Raw genomic sequence first — 20,922 nt, 5'->3', positions numbered from 1 at the left:
AAGCAACAGACATATTAAGTGTGTCCGTCTGACACAAACAGCTTTCCTGTACACCATGCAGCGTGTAAAGCCTGATGAACCAAGCATTTCACTCCAGTTTCATATTCACAACAAGCAGGGAGTCTACACAGAAGACTGCTTACATAGAAATTCTGTACAAACAGGTCTATGCATGTAACTGAGTGCTGAATATCTGTTTCTGCCTCAAGCTGTGGTTTACATATATGACTAGGCAGAAGCTGTTTCCATTTCCAACCCACCAAGGGGAGAGCAGCAGTTGTCCACGATGAAGGATAAAGACAGGATTACCAAAATCTACAACTGGCCTTGCTCTCCCTTTTCCTCTGCAGACCATTGACTCTGTGTGGGACTCTGCTGCAGATTGAGTAGCAGAAAGCACCTATGGCCTAGAGGATGCAAAAAAACCCTATTCATGGTGATTGGCTGCCACCTGGTTGATAGAGAGAATAAGAGTGCTCCACACTTTACACTGATAATACCTAAACGAACAAAAACAAAAATGTTCATTGGGTACTCTCGTTACTTTTGCAATGGATTTCCAATGGCTTCTTCAAGACTAATGCCAATGGAAACAACATTTAAAATGACATAACATGGGTTATCGTTCACTCTATAGTAATGTTATAATGTGAATGTGCAGTAGCTGCTTCCCAACCTTAAGGAGACTGGCATTTTAAATTTGCTAAATTCACTTTACTGCACACAGCAAGGAGTGTGTGTTAAAGTATCAATCTTCACCCTGTTCTGTAATAGAACATTTCAGTGGATTACTATTGGCTTTGTGCACCCACAGACTAACTTGGTGGAAATTCCTATAGCTTTAAAATTGTAAGCCAGTTGATCAAGTGAGACATCTTGTGACACGCCTGCTGAGGAAACTCTCTGCTCCTGGTGCTTGAATGACTGGTTCCTTTCAATGTGGTAGTGGAGATATTACTTTAAAACAAATTGCCAGGGAAAAGTAATGAGAAGTTATAAAAACCTTAGATGAACGGGAGGAAAGTGAGCAAGTGATCGTACACGGAGATATACCTTCAGCAAAAAACAGAATTGATTGCCCTGTATCAGCATTGCTTGCAAAAGTGCAATGCTGGTAGTCTTGACTTGCAGCAGGGAGGCTCAACTCTTGCTTCAAGGTCAAATGCTTTGAGGCTCTCTCGCCAGCCTCACACAATTTAATGGAAGAGCCAGAGAAGCAGATGCAGTTGGGCTGTTCTAAAGGGATCACAAGAACACGGGACGAAACCCTGCTGGAGTGGACAAAGATTCTGGGATACGAATTCTGTTGCGAGTCAGTGCCTTGCAGCTAACTGTCATGCAATTTATGAAATCAATAGCTCTAAAGAGTCAAGGAAGTGACATCAGAGATGATAGTAAAACATTCCCAAGAGGGTAGAAAGTAAGGCTGAGAAGTTTTGTACCAAGCCATAGCAAGGACTAGTGCTCAGTGGATTGTACTCCCAGGAGACTGCCTTCAGCAGAAGAGCTCAAGAAAGACTTGATTGTTGCAGCACTGGAAACAGCCCAGCAGGTGGCCCCAACAGTTTTAGCCCCCGAAAACTAGGATCAATGCGCAGATCTATGAACGCCAAAGCATTTCCACTATGCTGCATCCCTTCAGAGAACAGATTTACATTCTTTTATGCTTGAGAGCTCACGATTTAAATGTCAGTTGAAAGACAGATGAGCTGCTGGAATGCTGGGTTTATATGACAATACATTGACAGACCTTTGATCATAGTGAGGAATGTGATTCTACAACATAAAAATACACTCCCCTCCCACATCTCTGCGGGTCTTGGCGAATCAGAACATAGGGCTAGACTGTGGCTTTAAGCCATGGCCTGTGCTGGACAGCACGTGGAAGAGCCTGAGTGTATTGGGATCCCACACTGCAGAAGCAGTTCTGGCTCCACCACCTTCCAAAGAGATGCAGCAGCATGTTCTCCCATCCCTACCCAATCAGCTCTGACCGATGGAGCAAACTCTTCTCCACTCTTCTCAGGTAGCTAGTGCTCAGAGGAGTGCTAGCACTGTGCAGCGACCAAGCTCCCCCAGGCAATTGTGACTGTGGATTACGTTAGGGGGGCCTAAAGGGAGGCGAGGTGCCTCATGCTTTCACCCCTTCTTGATGCAAGATCAGTGCAATAGTGTCTTCCACATAAGGTATTTTAATAGTGTATGTGAAAATTCCACAGTAATTTAAAATCTAAAAGGGTGATAACATTTTTTTGTCTTTGTTTTTAAAAATGCCACCATCACTGCTACAGGGAAACACACAAGCTATAGAAAGCTTAAAAAATACATTCTTATTTACTACATTCATAATCACCTTTCACAAATAAAGAAGTGTCATCTCTTAAAATAGTGATATTTACAGCCATTCCCGCAAGTCTAGAAGAAGCTCAACATGAAATAAACTCTTACATCTACTGAACAACTAGTAAACTGCATAAAGGAAGGTTATCTAGGTCATACATGTGATCACACTATGGAATTTTAGCTCCAGTGCCCCCTCAGGTTCATACTTCAGGATTTTTTTTCCACCAGAGACAGGATATTTTTGTCAAACCCTGTCCAGATGAGCCTGCTAACAGTATTTGATCTGTGGTCTGACAAGTGCTGACTGCAAAGAGCGTGGCATACTTACATGTAAACTGGGATGATAGGTCAGTACACCATTGTCACACAACGTAACGTATTTCTTCTTCCACTCTTTATTCAATGACTTGCCACTTCGCTTTAGCAGCACACCCTGTTAGAGAAGAAAAAGGCAGAGAAAGGAATTAAACATGATCTTTTGCAAATGCATTGCCATTCAAAGGCAAGGGCAGCTGAGACTTATAACATATTCACTAACATTCCAGTACTGTGTTTCCCTACAAGCTTCTCCATCTCTTCATTTTGTTTCTCCCTTCTCTTTCTGCCAAAATATATTGAATGGCAGCTACCAGCAACCTCAGTAATAGTAGAGTAGTAGCTCTTCAACGTGGTTTTCAATAAAGCAGGTTAGCCCAACAAAATATCGTCTGTGTCAACATTTGCTCTGTCCACTAGGGCTATCACGAGAAGCTTTTGTACTGAATTATACCTCCCTTGGAATTTATATTTTAATGGTGGTGCTCAGTCAGATTTATAGCCATAACAATAAACTCTAAGTTGAGCAAAGATCAAACACCTAGTACACTTGTGGGCCACTATAAAATAATGATAAATAATAAATTTCTGTCTGAATGGATTTTCCATGCAATTATGGATTCTAGTATTTTCAGTGTGGGCTCCTGGATTCCTTTATGTCAACTGCTATTTGTGGATTCTTCTGCTGTATCTGAGCTCAGCCGCAGCACTGGGAATGGAAAGGCAGCAGTTAGCAATTTGATTGTTTCTGCTTGAACACTCATCTAATTTGGTGCAGCTTTCTCTCCCTTTCCCAAGCAGTGGCACGGCACAGAAATTCTTTCAGTTACTTATAATCCTAGCAAGGAGAAGCACTACTGATGCAGGTGACAGCAGGAGAGACCCTTACAAGGAAATAAAGCTAAAAGCAGGTTGTGGGGAGAGATTTTGAGAGTGCAACCTGAGTAATCCAGAGGGCAACCTTGGAAGAAGATGGATGGAAGGATAACCTGGGGGTCATGGAGTAAGAGAGGGAGAGGGAAGAGGCCAAGTTTTGTTTTTCCAGGGAGCAGAAGGGAAAATAAGAGCAGCCAAACAGGAAGTAATTTACCACAGCAGTGCGAAGAGACGATTGAACAATGAATTAGATGTAAAACTACTGAAAATACACAAAACATGGAGAAGAAAGGAACTAAAATAAAAGGAAACTCAAGACAAAAAACAAACAAACAATCTGTAAGGAAGTCCAGATGCAGACAAAACTAAATGGAATTTATGAAAAAACTGGAACACAGGAAAAATACAGAAGGAAGGGCAAGAAACAAAACCATGAGAAAAAACTAATATTTGTATGTACTTGATCTACTACCAACCTAATTCAAACACATGGTGCCATTTCATGTTAACTAAGGAAGTGGCCTCACCTGGGGACATTCCCCCCAACATTACGTATAAGTGACTGGTTAAGGCATTGAGAGACAGGAAACCAAGTTCACTGAGGAGTGGTTTCATGGACAGACAATTTTAATAACATAATTCATTTCAATTAATCACTTGGTTTCTCCCATCCAGTTATGCCCATGCTGAAAGACAATTTACATCTATACTGGTAATTGTAATACTCAAAAGAAAAGGACTGAAACAGTGAACTTATACAAACATGTACGTGGAACTTGCAACTTTCAATAACTAGCACTAATAACTAAAAGATCTTTCATCATGAGTTTAAAAAAAACTGAAACACTATGAAGATAGCCACCTTAATAAGGTATTTGATCTAAACACCTCTCAGCTGAATTTTAGTGTTTTACAAGCCATGATTTATATTTTCAAAATTCATTATCACAGTTAGATTGGCTGGAACTTCTATGGCATTTTAGTCTATCCTGAACTAAATAAAAAACTAAGCCTATTAGGCTAATCAAGGTACGCCAACCAATGCTTTAGGAACAGTTTTGTCTAGAAAATTCTGATTAAACACACAATTATAAGGCATCTCTTAATGAATGCTGCACAGTATAATTTGGTTGAGGACTATTTCTAGTTAAACTGCTCTTACTCAGGCAAATATCAAACTTTTATCTTCGTATCCAAGTACCATCTTGGAGACCCGCAGGTAGGCCTGGTCATTTTGTACTGAGAAGTATCTGCAAATTCAGTATATCCTGCGGTATCAAAGGTGCTCAACAGCATGGATCAGTTCAAACCAAAATCAGGTTCTTATGTTTAAATAAAATTAAATAATGAAGGAATAGCATTTGATATTAGTATATGGAAAATACAGCAGGAAATAGAAAGTAAAAGGTATAATATGGCCAACTATTATTATACTGTATTTAGTATATTTTTAAAAAATGAATAAACCTAAAGAAAGCTGTGATGCATGCTTACTTTTTTAGTTCAACAGCTTGCTTTATAAAATTATGTCATTTCAGATGAGTCCCAACAATACAGGGGGACAAGGGTCAGGCCTGTGCCAATGCACAATTACAACTGCTCCACTGCTTCAGAAAACCGTTTCCCTCCCCCAAACACTGACAGACATAATCCTCAACTAAATCCCCCATGCCACAATCCAGATGGATTCATAATACTCCTTTAGCAACTATGGAAATGGTTCCACACACAGGGGAGTCCAGGGTCCTAATTTCCCTTTACTTGACACACTCCTCAAATAAAGGCAACAGTGACCTTTCAGAATCCACATCGGCTATGAAAGACACTGTACCCAAAAGCACACTTTAAATGACTGAAATTAGGCACAAATGTCTTGTAGTAACTTTCTGATAGTTTGGGGGGTCAGGTTTCTCTTTGTTTTTGGATGCAACTTCCCAGCACTGGAGACCTCAGACTTGTAAAAATGAAACAGGGTTCTGAAGGTTCTTTTCATGGTTCTGCAAGTTTCAGGTTTATATGCCAATTACTGTTCTCTCATGTAAGAGAAGTTGTTTTCTTCTATTAAAAATAAAAGCTTGCATCTGCCTTTGACTTCTGTGTTTGTCTATAACAGGTGATATGTCATTTCACCTTTCCAGTCTTTTACCGGCACCTAACTAAAACTAAATTCCCCTAAATGTTATCACTGTGCTATGTAAATAAAAAATTACTTTACAAAACCTATTCCTCAACTGGTGCTGATATGTTTTTTCTTCATAGACTTTAATGGGAATTAAACTGTAAAGCATCACATTGGTAATTTTTTCCTTTCTACTTCCTGCATATTTTCAATAAGTGGAAATGCACTTTACGCATTTTTGACTGCCACTCAGCTACAGGTAAAACATTTTATTATTTGGAGGTGCCTGTTCAAGGCAATTATAAGCTCAGTGAAGTGTAAGGTTGCTAATTTTAGTTGGACATATTCCTGAAGGTTTCATCACATGACAATCTTTAATTAAAGATTAATCTTTAATTCCTGGAGACTCCAGGACAATCCTAAAAGTTCGATGATACTAAAATGTCTAAAATGCACTTGATTCTTGCACAAAGAAACTTTTGCTACTGTCCATGTAAGAGTTAGGCAGCTACATTTCATGGATCTGGGTGAAGTCATGACTCTGACAATCAAAATGCAAGTTACACCGCTTCATATTTTTGTAAAAAGAGGATTCCACTCTATTTTTATGTATAGTAGCATTCTATCGAACATTATATACATCTAACCTCCCTTGTGACGTGTCATAAACATACAGGTGAGGGTAGCATAAAATCCCTCCTTTACCTGTAAGGGGTTAAGAAGCTCAAATAACCTGGTTGACACTTGACCAAAGGGACCAATAAGGAAAGAAGATACTTTTAAATCTGGGGGTGGGAGGAGAGAAGTTTTGTTTGTGCTCTTTTTGTTTTTGTTCCTTCTAGATAGAGACACACCAAGCAGGTAACCCAGCTTCTACCGAAATGATACATCTAAGATTACAGACACTGTAAGTAATAGCAAGGAAATGCATTACAGTATCTTTTGTTTTAGCTTGTGAATTTTCCCTATGCTAAGAGGGAGGTTTATGCCTGTTTTTGTAACTTTGAAGTTGAGCCTAGAGGGGAATCCTCTGTTTTAAATCTTTTTATTACCCTGTAAAATTACCTTCCATCCTGATTTTACAGAGATGCTTCTTTTACTTTTTTCTTTATAATAAAGTTCTTCTTTTAAGAAACTGATTGGTTTTTAGTGTCCTAAAAACCCAAGGGTCTGGTCTGTGCTCACTTTGTTAACCTACTGGTTGGTATATTACTCTCAAGCCTCCCCAGGAAAGGGGATGATAGGGCCTGAGGGAATATTTTGGGGAAAGAGGAACTCCAAGTGGTCCTTTTCCTGAATCTTTGTCTAAATCACTTGGTGGTGACAGCAATACTATCCAAGGACAAGGAAAGGATTTGTGCATTGGGGAAGTGTTTAACCTAAGCTGATGGAATATAAGCTTAGGGGGTCTTTCATGTGGGTCCCCACATCTGTATCTCAGAGTTCAGAGTGGGGAGGGAACCCTAACATGATGTGATTTGTTTTGGCCGTAGTTTTACCTATTTGAGTTAACTGACCTAAAGTATATTTATATGCTACTGTCAGCCATTCATTCCATCAGTCAAAACATAAAATACTTCACAGATATATTTGACCCACAATGGCATTCAAACACAGTAAACAAGTAATACTGCTTCATTTAAGGACGCAAAATGAAACCTCCAGCTCTACTCTGGATCAGAACATTCCAAAGTCTGAGGAGGAAAAGATCTGGGGTTCTAGTTCACACTCATGTTTAGTACAGCGGTAATAACTTCAGAAGTAATTCATATCACCCACATTATTTGCAGTATCTCTTCATTAAGCATAAAAGTGTCCAGGGCAAAATTACCCCTCTGGCAAAGACTAATTGTAAGATTTTAATAGTCAGTGTACACACAAAGTAAGTTATTTCAACACAAGGTTATTAATATCCCCATGAAACACGGTATTCTCAACATTAAAAACACCAAGTTGAAAATATGGAATTAAACATCACTTGTACCTAGCTGTAGTTAAGGGGACTTTGGTTTTACTGAAAAGAAGGGCTTGCTCCATCTCCTGCCCCAACTTTTTTCAGCCTGAGGGCTAGTGCTATGTACTATTTCTAAGAGATCAAGGGGCTGCAATCAATACTTTTGGGAAGATTCCCTTGTTTGGCCCTGTTCTGATCTAATTCACTTTGTTCAGGGTGTGCATAGAGAGTGGAGAAAACCACTCAGTAATTCCCCTGTAAGGGATTGGCTCAGCAATGCAGAGTCATCATAGGCGGCTCCTACACGTTCCTCCCTCAGTCCAGGGTGGAGAGTATGCAGGGTGCCAGGTGGGGAGAGTGGCTGAAGTACTGCTGACACACCTGTCTTGGAGAGCAAAGTCAGGCAGCACAAGCTAAAGCAATTCCAAGGTTCTTTAAAATCAACTCCCACCTTTTCAATGTTCTCTGTAGTGTGTGTAAATTATTTTTATATACACACCACACACACATATATACATATATACACACACATACATATATACACACAGACACAGACAGACACACACACACACCCACACCCCTCCTTACTATATGTTCCATTCTATGCATCTGATGAAGTGGGCTGTAGCCCACGAAAGCTTATGCGCAAATAATGTGTTAGTCTCTAAGGTGCCACAAACACTCTTGTTCTTTTTGCAGATACAGAGTAACACGGCTGCTACTCTGAAACCTTTAAATCATGATATATGAGAATCAGGGAACTGTTTTTTCAGGCTCTCCTCCTCTCCTCACCTGGGCTATCCCAGGTGGCTCAGAAGGGGAAGTCATCTTTGCTAGCCTTCTCTTAAATTTCAGGCAGAGTTCTGCAGAGTTCCTGTGCTCGCCTGGGCTCTCACAGCCAGGAGGGAACAGGCAACGGTGCAGCTAGAACTTATTCTCTCCACGTCCCCAGGCATACGTCCGTGGGGAAAGGGTACTCAGCTGCAGAAGAGAAGGGACACAGTAACTGCTCAGAATGCTCCTGAGGGTACGACTACTTTGGGATAAAACCCCACGGCTGGCCCAGCTCAGCTGACTTCAAGCTAGTGGGGCTCAAATTCCATGGCTGAAAAATTGCCATGTAGATGTTTGGACTTGGCCTGAAGCCCGAGCTCTGGGACTCTGCGAGGCTGAAGGGCCTCAGTGCTTGGGCTCCAGCCTGAGCCTGAACATCTCCACAGCAATGTTCAGTTCAAAACCTGTGAGGCTGAATCAGCTGACACAGGCCAACTATGGGTTTTTAATCCCCATGTTGACATACCCTGAGACTGCAGGATCCCCTAACTCCTCCCTGTGGTGTTAAAGCTGATTCAGACCCGCTGGTTAAAAGTGACAGGGTGACGCTCAGGAAGCAGATTTTCTATTCTTGAATACATACACATATAAAAATACACCGTTTCTTAACACAGTTGTCCTCAAGGGCCACATTTAGAATCTTGAGAGCCACAGATTGGACACCACTGTTGTAGACCCTGTGCAAGTGCATGTTAGGCAGCAGACAGTGGAAGGAAGAGAGAGACTACATTACAGTCCTCCCTGCATCATCTCCTCCAATGCAGTGTTTCTCAACGGCCGGTCCATGGCCCGGCGCCAGCCCCTGAGATCTCCCTGACCTCATTTTCCACATCAGAGCAAGACATAAAGAATTTATTTTCATTTCTTCCATACTCCTCAGATGCAGAACAGAATCGGGTCCCCCTTGCAGAGAGGCAAAAAGGGGACTGGATGAATCACTTCAATTTGCTCTTTACTCTGAAATGAATAGAAACATCAGGGAAGAAAACAATGGGAAAAAATGGAAGGGAGGTATTTTAATTGTTGAATACAGGGGACATCAGCCCAGGAACTCAGAGACTATAAAGGGCAGGTAGGAAAGTGTATACAAACCTACTTCCTGCTCCACTAAGTTAAACAGCACTGTCAAAATTAACATCATCTTGATCAAAAAGCAATTATATGCAGTCACCATTTTAACACAATGTTTAATCGAGCAAAAATGTAAACATATTTATTTTTCTAATGTAAGAGAGCCACTCTGTCTGTGACAACCCAGGAGAATGGCCTTGAAAAATGTTCTGAGCCTAGGAGTTAAGAATAGCTAAAACACACTCGACCATAAACTATATTTAAAATATAGATACAGTACACAAAGTAAGAAACAGACTTTGCATTTAAAAAGTCCTTCAGCTCACTCCACTTTCAAGTGGCGCTTACCTCTAAGATCTACTAGTGTACATGAAGTACATTATGAAGTCATGTTTTATCCTAAGCCATTCAACTGAGGACATACCTGATCTTAGTAAATAATAATTTCTAGCCCTCAAATCTCTCCAAGATATCACTTTTTGTTATTAAAAAAGTCTGTTCCAAAACTCTCATTGACCAGACAGTATCATTTCATCTGACAATTGATCCATACACACACTTCAGTTTCGTACTTTCCTCTAGCTCAACCATTTAGCAGCACAATTAAGGCAATGGTTGACTTCAAGACTCAATACTTTCAGATTTTAACACTTCCAATCCATGTGTCACCAACTATGAGAAGAATTTAACACTTCAAATTAAATTTTATCACCTTCCCCAAAAACTGTGGTGGATTTAATAGTGGGATACTTTGTATTTACGGTATTTAAACTAGGTCATTTTGTGTGGGTTTTAATGAGCTACAAGGAAAAAATGCTTGATTTGAGTGCACACACTCATTGCTTAGTTTTTGCTCAAGGACTTCTCATCATGCAAAAAACAGAGGAACTGTCTGTCTGTATTGCAATCTCTTTATAGTAGCTATATATTCTGTATCTAGTCCCAGGAGGTCATTGCAAGCCAAAGCAATGTTAAGTGTACAAGCTTTAAATAACTTACAAAGTTAATGTAATGAATGTAAGTTGTTATCTGAAATCTATCACTCAGTGGCTTGCTGTAGCCCCAAGCTGCAAATAAAACTCTGCTCATAAATTTATATTAAAACACTGTTCAATAGCAATTATTTACCAACAAAGATTTATTGATTGCATTTGCTGTTAGAGATCGGGCCCTAACTGTGCCGATCAGCTGTGGTGTTGAGCTTCAAGGCACCAAGAGATGCTACAGACCACTGTCAGGTTTGGCGTCCTGATCATTATGGCAACACGAGGAACAGTTAATGACAAAACTCCCATGTGGGATCGATTGCACATAAGGCAGTGGGCTGAAACTCTAGGGAATAGTATGTATTCTAAAAGTCAGCTCAGTCTGAATATCTAGTTAACAATTAAATCTAGAAATTATGAATCCTTTGCCTTGGGCAACAATCCTTACCTGCGTAAGCAGCTTTAAATGCAAGTGAATGAAGAAATCACCATGAATTTGTCTAAGGTGTGTGTGTTCTGGTTCTACATAGTGGGGGCTCTTGTATTATACACAAGGCTGCGTAATAACTCTCCATTTCCTACATTTTTTCATTCTTACACAATAAAACCATTTAAACAATTTTTTGTTGAAAAAGCTAACGGATATTTAACATTGCCTTTGCGTCCCTGTTTTTATAGGAACTTATAAACTGTTGCTTTGGTTATGGAGACAGGAAGAGTAGAGTTTATGGGACTCATTGAGCTTCCAGATGGTCAAAATTAATAAATGAACAAAAATACACCTCCATTTTTTGTTATTCCTTAAACAAAGGTTCTAGTCTTACTACACTTTTCGACTGCTCTTTGATGCACTGCCTTTTTTTTTAAACAAAGAGGACTTTCAGAAATATTTGATTTTTCTTACAATGGCGAGCTAAAATCAAGGAGTGAAACCCTGGCCACACTGAAGTCAGTGCCAAAGCTCCCATTGACTTCAGTGGAGCTAGGATTTCACCCAAGGTGTCCAACTCAAGAAGAAAACATTTGTATATATTTGTTTCTATTCTCCTTCTGCTGTTTAGACAGAATGAAACATGTCATCTTTCACTTAATCATAAATTGCATAAATCCTTAATTTCCCACAGAGCTCTCCAGTTCGTCAGTAGCTATTGTAATTAGCAGCTAACAGTGCTAAATATTTCCCATGGCCATGTAATCTGCATACTATTTACAAGGAAAATCACATTAAAAAAAACAAACAGAACAGTCCTGAGTCAATTTTCACAGACAAGTTCACAAACATCTGTTGTATATGAATTTTGGTCAATAAAGCATCCGCTTCCTTCCAAATCCATTAGTGCTGTAAACAGTCTGACAAACTCTGTAGTTCCCACAATAGATCACATAAGATGGCCTGTGAAGTCTTGTGATCTCTTAACTGTAATTGCAACTGTCTGGTTTGTCCAACTAAGCAAGAGAAAGTGTCTTAATCAGTAATTCTTGTTCTCAAGAAATGCTAATGATAATAGATCTCCAACTCTCCCCATGCTTCCAGAGTGTGACAGGCGACAACTACAGTTCTATAAATATTAAACCATCTCACCAGCAAGCAGCATGAGCATGTGCACCTGCTAAGGCAATGGCAGTGGCACCTGCTACTTCTATGCATCAGTTCATCTGAGGAACAAGGTGAAAAAATGTTCAAAATGTATCCCTAACATTGAGAGGAAGAAAGGTGTGTGTGTGTGTGGACATCTATCATTGCAACATACCTGCTATGTACAACTACAGGTAAGTATCTTTCTATTCTACAGAAGTGAAGTATAATGAAACCTCTGTTCCTAGAAACTGAGTTTAGCATTAGTCTGCATTTTGGAGCACTATCCAGGAAGCAAAAGGAAACTAAAAAACAAAACCAAGCTTCAAAGTACCAGAATGGTGTGATCGCCACTGCCAACATAATTAATAAAAAACGGAGTGGTAAGAAAGAAAAATGAACTATAGCACAATCCTTGGCTAAATAAATATACCTAGAGAATGGGAATGTTGGGGCAGTGTTACCTCAGAAGTTCTATAACCCTGCTAACATACACTTAGTTGTACCGCTACAGCTGTGGAGCTGTAAGGTCTCCTCTGTAGCCACTCTATGCCAGCAGGAGAGAGCTCTCCAGATGGCATAATTAAACCACCCCCCAACATAGTGCTGTCCACAGTGGCACTTTTGTTGGTAAAGCTTTTGTCGGTCAGGGGAGGATTTTTGTTTTTTTTGTGGCCAGGAACCAATTTTTCCACTGAAAATATCTAAGCTCAGAGAAACAACATGGTTCACTGGGAGTCTGATCAAATTTGAAAGAAAAACATTAAGCTCCAAAGGATTCATAATTTTTTTTTAAAATGCATTAAGACCCCAGAGACTCTGATCATTAGGGGTCTGAACAGGAGCTGGTCTACCTACACCATGTCATGAAAAGATCACCCCTAGGAATGACGTATGGAGTTCACACCGGGGTAAGAGGAAACAGTTCAATAACTGTTGTGTTGGACAAGCAAAGTGATCAGCTACGGGCCCATTACACCCTACCTCACAAGACACCCCATTTAAAAAGTGATAGATCCTTGGTTCCGGCCACGGGCAAGCTACACTCAAGTGCAGAACTCAAGGAGGGCAGCACATACACCATCTTTCCATCACTTCTGATCCCAGGATTGGCTCCTGGAGTAACTTAGTGCAGCTTCCACCAGTTGGTAATGGGCCAATAGTGGGCCATCAAGCAGCATGGGATTGCGTGATCATCAGGTCCCACAGCCACAACACCTCCTGCTCCCAGATGTTCCTTCCATTAGCAGGACCACAACAAACAAGTAGGAACTGGCTATTCCATTCTATGCTACCCAAGGATTCCCTAATGAAAGGGCAGTGACTGAGGATTAAGATCTGTCCTAAACCCTGGCCAATAATGAGTAACAAGCTTCATGGAACATTCTTCTCTTGGGGAGGACCTTTGCTACCAGAAAGGATGGTGAAAAAGTGTATGAGAGTGTATCTACCGCCATGGGCTACGTATGTCTTGTGCATGTGAACTTAGAAAAATGATATCTTTCTGTTCAGCTATATGCCAAACAGATCAGTCTTAAGTTTTTTCCACTTGAGAAAGATTGCTACCTATCCCTTCCAATATTGGTACCAACATGTGAGGACCTGTTACTACCAGGTGAGCACACCTGTTACACCGCGTTTGCTTTTCCTGCCAAGTCCGTAACAAGCAGCAACATTTTGGAGACACTGCCAGTTCTACCTCTGCAGGGCTTTCTGTCACAGGAAGAAATCTTTTGCTACTTGTTGGTGGATAAGACAGCCTTACTGTCCACGTTGAATTACAGCCATCTTTTGGATAACAGACCTCTGACAGACTGAAGTGTATACAGCTGCTGCCTCCACCCCTCTGAAGAAAGCCAAACCACTGTGACTTAGGGTGGATGCATCTGTAGTTATAGTTCAGAGCAGAATAAATCTGGAAGCCTCATTAGATTGTAAGTGGCCTCTAGACTTTGATCAGGCCACTGCATCTAACAGGGAGTCTGTCACCCAGATTCAATGTAAGATTATGTCTTGCCCCCCCCAAATAGACAATAGTGCAAGAATCAGAAGGTGGATGCACATTGTCTTTATGCTCATGGAAGCACACATCAGGTCCATAAAGCATAGGGAGTAGCCTCTCTCTAGCAGGAGGTAGAATTTCTCCCATACATATTGTTTTGAACTTAACTTTAGTTACCACTAGTTGAAAGCTGTGAGATCTAGGCCTGAAATTCTGATTATCAAGAATTACCAAGAATACAAATATTTTCCTCATCTGGTGACATGGGATGAAAGACACTACGTGCCAGGCAAGACTGGCTTTTTCTGCAGAATATGTACCTAATATTGCTGTATTTCAGAGACTTCTCAAGACACCTGTGCCTGAGTTGACTTGGTTAATCCAAGATAGATATCTTACAATCTCCTTTCCATAGGGAGATCACACAGGGCTGATAGATGCAGGCGACAGCTTGGAGTTTCAAGCTCTTGAAACATAATGTAAGTAAAAGCAGCAAAGACTTCTGTGGCACCTTATAGACTAACAGACGTTTTGGAGCATGAGCTTTCGTGGGTGAATACCCACTTCGTCAGATGCATGTAGTGGAAATTTCCAGGGGCAGGTATATACATGCAGGCGAGCTAGAGATAATGAGGTTAGTTCAATCAGGGAGGATGAGGCCCTGTTCTAGCAGTTGAGGTGTGAAAACCAAGGGAGGAGAAACTGGTTTTGTAGTTGGCAAGCCATTCACAGTCTTTGTTTAATCCTGAGATGGCTTGCGTCATCTAACGTCTGTTAGTCTATAAGGTGCCACAGGACTCTCTGCTGCTTTTACAGATCCAGACTAACACAGCTACCCCTCTGATAATGTAAGTACTGAGCACCCTTGAAACTGAACCTAGAAGTTTGAATTGTCTCATGGTGACATCATCTTGTCTCATCTACAAAAGAAAATGGTGTAAGGTTCGCTTACTGACCTTCATGTTGAATACAGACAATTCTCAATATAACAATCTCTGCCTATTGGAATCCTGGTACTTGAAATCATGCTGAATTGTGGGACTTGCTGCTAGTTTTACCTCTGGTCATAGTCATCTCTACTAAACTATCGGAGGGAGAGTGACAAGAAATCATTGTACGGGGAACCAAAAGAGGTGGGTTGGTATCAGCTGTGCAACAATATCCTCTTCAGCTGGCTGAGAGGATGCTTCCTTATTTTTAAGGCAAAAAAGCTTCTATGCAACAGCAGATTAAGACAACTCCTCTACTGTCAGCAGTGAAATAGGAACTGATGGCTAAAGGCAGTAGGTATGGCTGTAACTCCACTATAGGTGCACACAATGCTCTGATGAGGTGATAGTAACAGTTTCATAACCCTAAACTATAGGAATTACCACCAGCCACATGCTGGTAGTACAGTGGGCAATGCATAGTATAATAATGAATGTACCTTCCGAAGGAAGTGGAAATACTGTAATTTTTGTGAGAGCTCTTAATCACTCCTGTGGCGACAGCATTATGATAAATGAGTACTCATCTAGTACACTATCCTTGCTCATCATTACTTTCACTATTGAAGGCTTTGTATCAATAGCATATTATATTCTGATGCAGCTATTACCCGTGATTTCTGTTTTATGTACAGTCATTTTTAAGTTTTACTCATTTTTAAAAAGGAACTGTGCATCCCTTGGTATGAATAGCCATTAGCTAGTCTAGTCTAGGCATGTCACCAAGCAAGTCAAACATTTTTATTTTGCCTTACCGTATACAGAGCTCTGTTGTCTTTCACCATTTATTCCCATTTATCCTGCGTTGTAGAAATCACAGCCTTTAATAATCAAAAGTTTATTAACCCTTTGGAATTGGCAGTTGTGGTTTCCTTGAGACCACTGAGTGCTCATGCAAAATTCACTGGAATACAAATCATTAACTTAGTGTTCAGGAAACCAGAGGGCTGATACCAAGGGATCTAAGTCAGAAGTACAAAAGCCAGGAGCTATCAGCTCTGTTTGAACAATACTTCTTGCTGTGGCCACTGTACCATGCACGGTCTTCGAACTATATTGGACAAATAATGTTACCCCGGTACAAACAAAACATCAACGAAACACTGTTACTTAAAAGTAAAATAAACAAACATTGCAAACTGATAGCATACACAAATATTACAATGTTACATACTGAATATAGGAATGGCCCTACCATGACATAACAGCTGCAAAGTAGGCTGTACTGTCAAGACAACAAATCAATTTTTCATCAAGAGATAAAGGCAATAAAGGAAAAAATCAAAAGTGACCATTATGCAGACATCTCAACACCGACATGAGCACTACAGCTACTGTAACTCAATTCCTTGCTCCATGAAATTCTCTTTATTGTATTTGTATAAAGTGAGCTATATGGGGAAGGGAGTACGTTGATGGAACGAAGCCCTATCAGGCTTAAAAACAGATTTTAACTTTCCATCCTGATCTAAAGTGTTTCCATAGAAACATTAGGAAGATCACTTAACAGAGGCTTTTTTTTTTTTTGGTAGACATGTTTGGAACCATACCCCTCCCCCAGACAGCCTATTATTTCACAAATGGATACTTTTTGCTGCTTGGTCTGTGCAAGCTCCATGAAGGGGAGAAGAAAAAGAATACTGGATCTTTAACCAGTTCCCTTGTGGCCCCCTCCTTTTTCTGTTGGTAATATTTCTGTCATTCTGCCAGGGTGTATGGTACAAAGGGTTACACTTTAATTGAGCTGTCAGCATCTCCAACAATCCTATAAAACTCCGATTATGCACGGCAGGGTTAGTGACACACTTGTTATTGTGGATGCCCTATTTGCTAAACCCGAACCCTCCCCTCACAGGTCACATAACCCAAGCGACCTTCCTGTCATTAGCCGCGTCTATTCCTACCTCACTGCTGTGAAAATCACACAAGCGAAGGCTTCAAAGCCCTTGCCAGGACTGAATTCGACCAGGAGCTAATCACCCACAAATCCAGCTCAAATGGCAATAATTGGCTAAACTGCTCACCTCTCCAGAGCTCAGCAGTAATTTGGGATAATAAAGAAAAGAATTATTCAGCTAACTGCCCTGAAATGTATGCTTTGTGACCGACACACTTCACATTTTAATAATGATGGACGCAAAACCCAATTTAATACAGCATCTACTGAATAACAAAACCGGGAACATTGATGGAGAAAAGGAAGATTTATTTTTTAAATTGTGGTCCATATTATTGTGAAGAAAGGGTTCACACTTCATGTTGTGAAGTTTTGGGACCAAAAAGGTTTCCATGAGCAACCCTCAGAAACTGAGGAGATTTTTTTTAAATAAAAGAAGTGTTCCATGTTAAAAAATAATTTAATTGAGCTGCTGTATATTTGGCCCGTAACCCTTTGCAAGAGGATGCGGGGGGGATCTCTTTCCTATGGCTGACAGGTACCTTCCTGATTGTTCTACTTAATATCTCTGATTGCCTCGTTTTTCTTCCCTTTCACCCTGTCCCTCTCTTGTCACAGGATTCTCAGCAGCAGTGACTACAGTATCTATGCTTAATAACTGGGTAGTGAAACTAGTTCTGCTGCTCCTGGATGTTGACCATCACCCAGGGACTTATTGAGCTGGCTCAGTGGTGCAAAGATCCTCAATCATTCTCCCTTCGGCGCATCCCCTACTCCCACCTCGAACTTCCCCTAAGGTCAACAAAAAAATTTAAAAAAATCAACAATTCCATATTCTGACTTATAATGGTATAGAAATCTACCGTCTTCTATGTCTGCATGAGAATTCCAGTTCAGCCAGAGGAATGAGCATTAAAACAGAAATCGTCAGTAGATGCAGGATGTTCGCACTTAGGCACCCACTATACTCTAGCCCAGGGGTAGGCAACCTATGGCACAGGTGCCGAAGGCGGCACGTGAGCTGATTTTCAGTGGCACTCACACTGCCCAGGTCCTGGCCACCGGTCCGGGGGCTCTGCATTTTAATTTAGTTTTAAATGAAGCTTCTTCAACATTTTAAAAACCTTTATTTACCTTACATACAACAATAGTTTAGTTCTATATTATAGACTTATAGAAAGAGACCTTCTAAAAATGTTAAAATGTATTACTGGCACACGAATTAAATTAGAGTGAATAAATGAGGACTTGGCACACCACTTCTGAAAGGTTGCCGACCCCTGCTCTAGCCAGCACATTTGGCAAAAGGAACAATAAGGAATTCAATTAAAAACATTTTTAAGTTCTTTCTGAAAAACTGATATACAACCTGCCACAAAAACTATGCATTTAATCATCAATGATTGGGCATTTCAGACACTTATGCTTATTTCAGGGGCATACATGCTGCAAAGTGTTTCTTTAATTAAGGAAATGCATCATACTTGCAGAGACCAATTTACTGTCCCTAAATACAGGTAATATTGTTGCACTCATTTAACCCGGTGGCAGACATATATAGAACTTGGAAGAAGACAGGCCAATGCCCAATTGCCAAAAAGAACAAGAATCAAGTGGTAGTAACTAGCAAAACCTACGCCTTGAAACGTTTGTCTTAAAGGTAGGTTTCTTTAGTAATGCTACATAGCTTATATATATTTGAGTAGCATTAGTGGAAATATAATACATAATTATATTACATAAATGTGTGTGTGTACATGCATGACACAAGCTTGTACATGCGCACACACTTAAAATGTTTTCCAAATCCTAAAAAGAAAATTAGAAAAAGCAGCCACACAGAGATATCAATGTGTTAGCAATACATTCAAAAAGGGTTAGCCATTAACATGGTCAAGTCAAACAAGTTGTAATTAGGGCTAACCTGGACCCCGGCTTCCTAAGGTTCATAAAAAGACATACGCGTTCTGCACAGAAAAGGGCAGGGAGAGGGAGAACCCACGGAGTCATAATATTATCTTGTTTAACTTGACTAAACTTCTCTAATGAGGTTTTTTGGTTTTTTTTTTTTTTTTTTTTTTAAACAGAGGACATTTTCTGTACGGATGACTCATTTTTCTAATGTGATTTTTTCCATACAGTATTTTTGAGGGGGAGGGGTGGAATAGATATTTATTTTTGTGCTTTAGGAAAGAAGAATTAATTTATACATGCAACAGAGGAAAAAACAGAAATCTATATCTACACTATTAATAAAAAAGGTGAGAAATTATACAACCAGCTACCAGAGAACCATGAGAACAACAGAAAGACAAAGAATGTAACAGTACATAGGTCAAACAAACGATATATATGTGTGAAATACATGCATAACACCTTGTCACTGTATTTCAGGGGGGAAAATATTTAATATTACATTTTCTCTTCAATAAGAGATTTTTTTTGGTAAATGCCAAATATTTCTGGATAATACAAACAATTGCCTTGCAACTGTTATGATTTCCAGAATTATATGGAAATGTTCACAACACGCACAGCCACACCAATGTTTGAACTTAGTATCTTTCAAATACAAAGCAGCCATTTCAACTAGGATATAAAGCCTGCTGGTTTATATCGGTCTGAATTTGGGGCTGATGGTTTGTTCACTAAGTGCAGTCTATACTAGTAAATTAAGAAATAAGAAAATGAAAATTTGAGAAAAAATTGTGATAGTGTTAAAAATGTAATTTCATTTCATAGCACAATCCACAAAACATGTGAAGTTTCATATATAAACGAACATCTGAAGATGTACTGAGGGTTAGTCTCCTAATCAAAAAGGGAGAACAAGAATTTCTTGTATTTTAGCTATTTGCTTTCCCCATTAAAATTACACAGTTTTGCATATGTTGGAAAGAGCAGTAAATCTAGGTAACATACAAACAAACGAGGTTGTAAAGCAATAGGTACCAATATAAAGGAATTCTATCATGAGGTTCTGATGACTAACAGATTTAAGATCACATTGTGCACCTGCTTAAGGGCTGTCACAACAATGAAAGTTGGGAAGACAGGACAGAAAAAAAGGAGCATTTTCCATACCCCGCTTCCCAAACCTGGCACCCCTTCAGAAGGGCCAGCAACCACATTACACCTGAGGAGGACAGACAATATGAATGGGAAACTTAGCTCTGATAACAGAATCATAGAGCTAGAAGGGATTGCAGTGGTCCTCCAGTCTAACCCCCTGCCAAGATTCAGGATTTGTTATGTATAAGACATGCATGACAGACAGCCATCCAGCCTCCTTTTGAAAACCTCCAGTGAAGGAGCTTCCACAAACTCCCTAGGCAATCTGTTCTATTGTCCTAATATTCTTATAGCTCGGAAGTTTTTCCTGAGATTTGTTCTAAATCTGCAGTGCTGTAGTTTGAACCCATTGCCACTTGTCCTGCTTGCTGTGGTAACAGAGAACTCCTCCACCTTTTTTATGTCAGCCTTTCAAGTATTTGAAGACCACTATCATATCCCCCTCAATCTCCTCTTCTCCAAAGTAAATGTACCCAGTTCCTTCTGCCTTTGCTCATATGGCTTGCGTTCCATCCTTTGATTGTCTTTGTCATTCATCTCCGGATCCTTTTAGTTTCTCTACATCCTTTCTGTACACTGGTGACCAAAACTGGACACAGGACTCCAGCTAAGGCCTACTCAGTGCTGAGCAGAGAGGTAACTATCACCTCCCATGACTTGCATGCTATGCTTCTGTAATGCAACCTAAATTGCACTGGCTTTTTTGCAACAGTCTCGCATTGCTGACTCATGTTAAGGGTGTGATCCACCACAGTTCCCACATCCTTCACAGCAGTGCTGCTGCCTGGACAGTTATCCCCCATTCTGTATTTGTGTTCATGGCTTTTCTTCTTAAGTGTAGCACCTTGCATTTGTCTTTGTTGAATTTCATTTTGTTGGCTAGAGCCC

The 20,922-nt window shown here is 40.2% G+C and overlaps 1 protein-coding gene across 1 annotated transcript in view; it reads right to left on the bottom strand.

Annotated features, from left to right (window-relative positions):
- AGAP1 (ArfGAP with GTPase domain, ankyrin repeat and PH domain 1) overlaps positions 1-20,922 on the bottom strand; it is a 653,532-nt gene that overhangs the window by 215,205 nt on the left and 417,405 nt on the right. Inside the window, 1 exon segment of the mRNA XM_030579564.1 lies at positions 2,672-2,776. Within this exon segment, the coding sequence (XP_030435424.1) occupies positions 2,672-2,776 (105 nt within the window).

The sequence above is a fragment of the Gopherus evgoodei genome, chromosome 11 (assembly GCF_007399415.2).
Source record: "Gopherus evgoodei ecotype Sinaloan lineage chromosome 11, rGopEvg1_v1.p, whole genome shotgun sequence".
NCBI classification, from domain to species: Eukaryota; Metazoa; Chordata; order Testudines; family Testudinidae; genus Gopherus; species Gopherus evgoodei.
The sequence above is the reverse complement of the archived record's forward strand: the minus strand, read 5'-3'. Positions and strand labels throughout refer to the sequence as shown.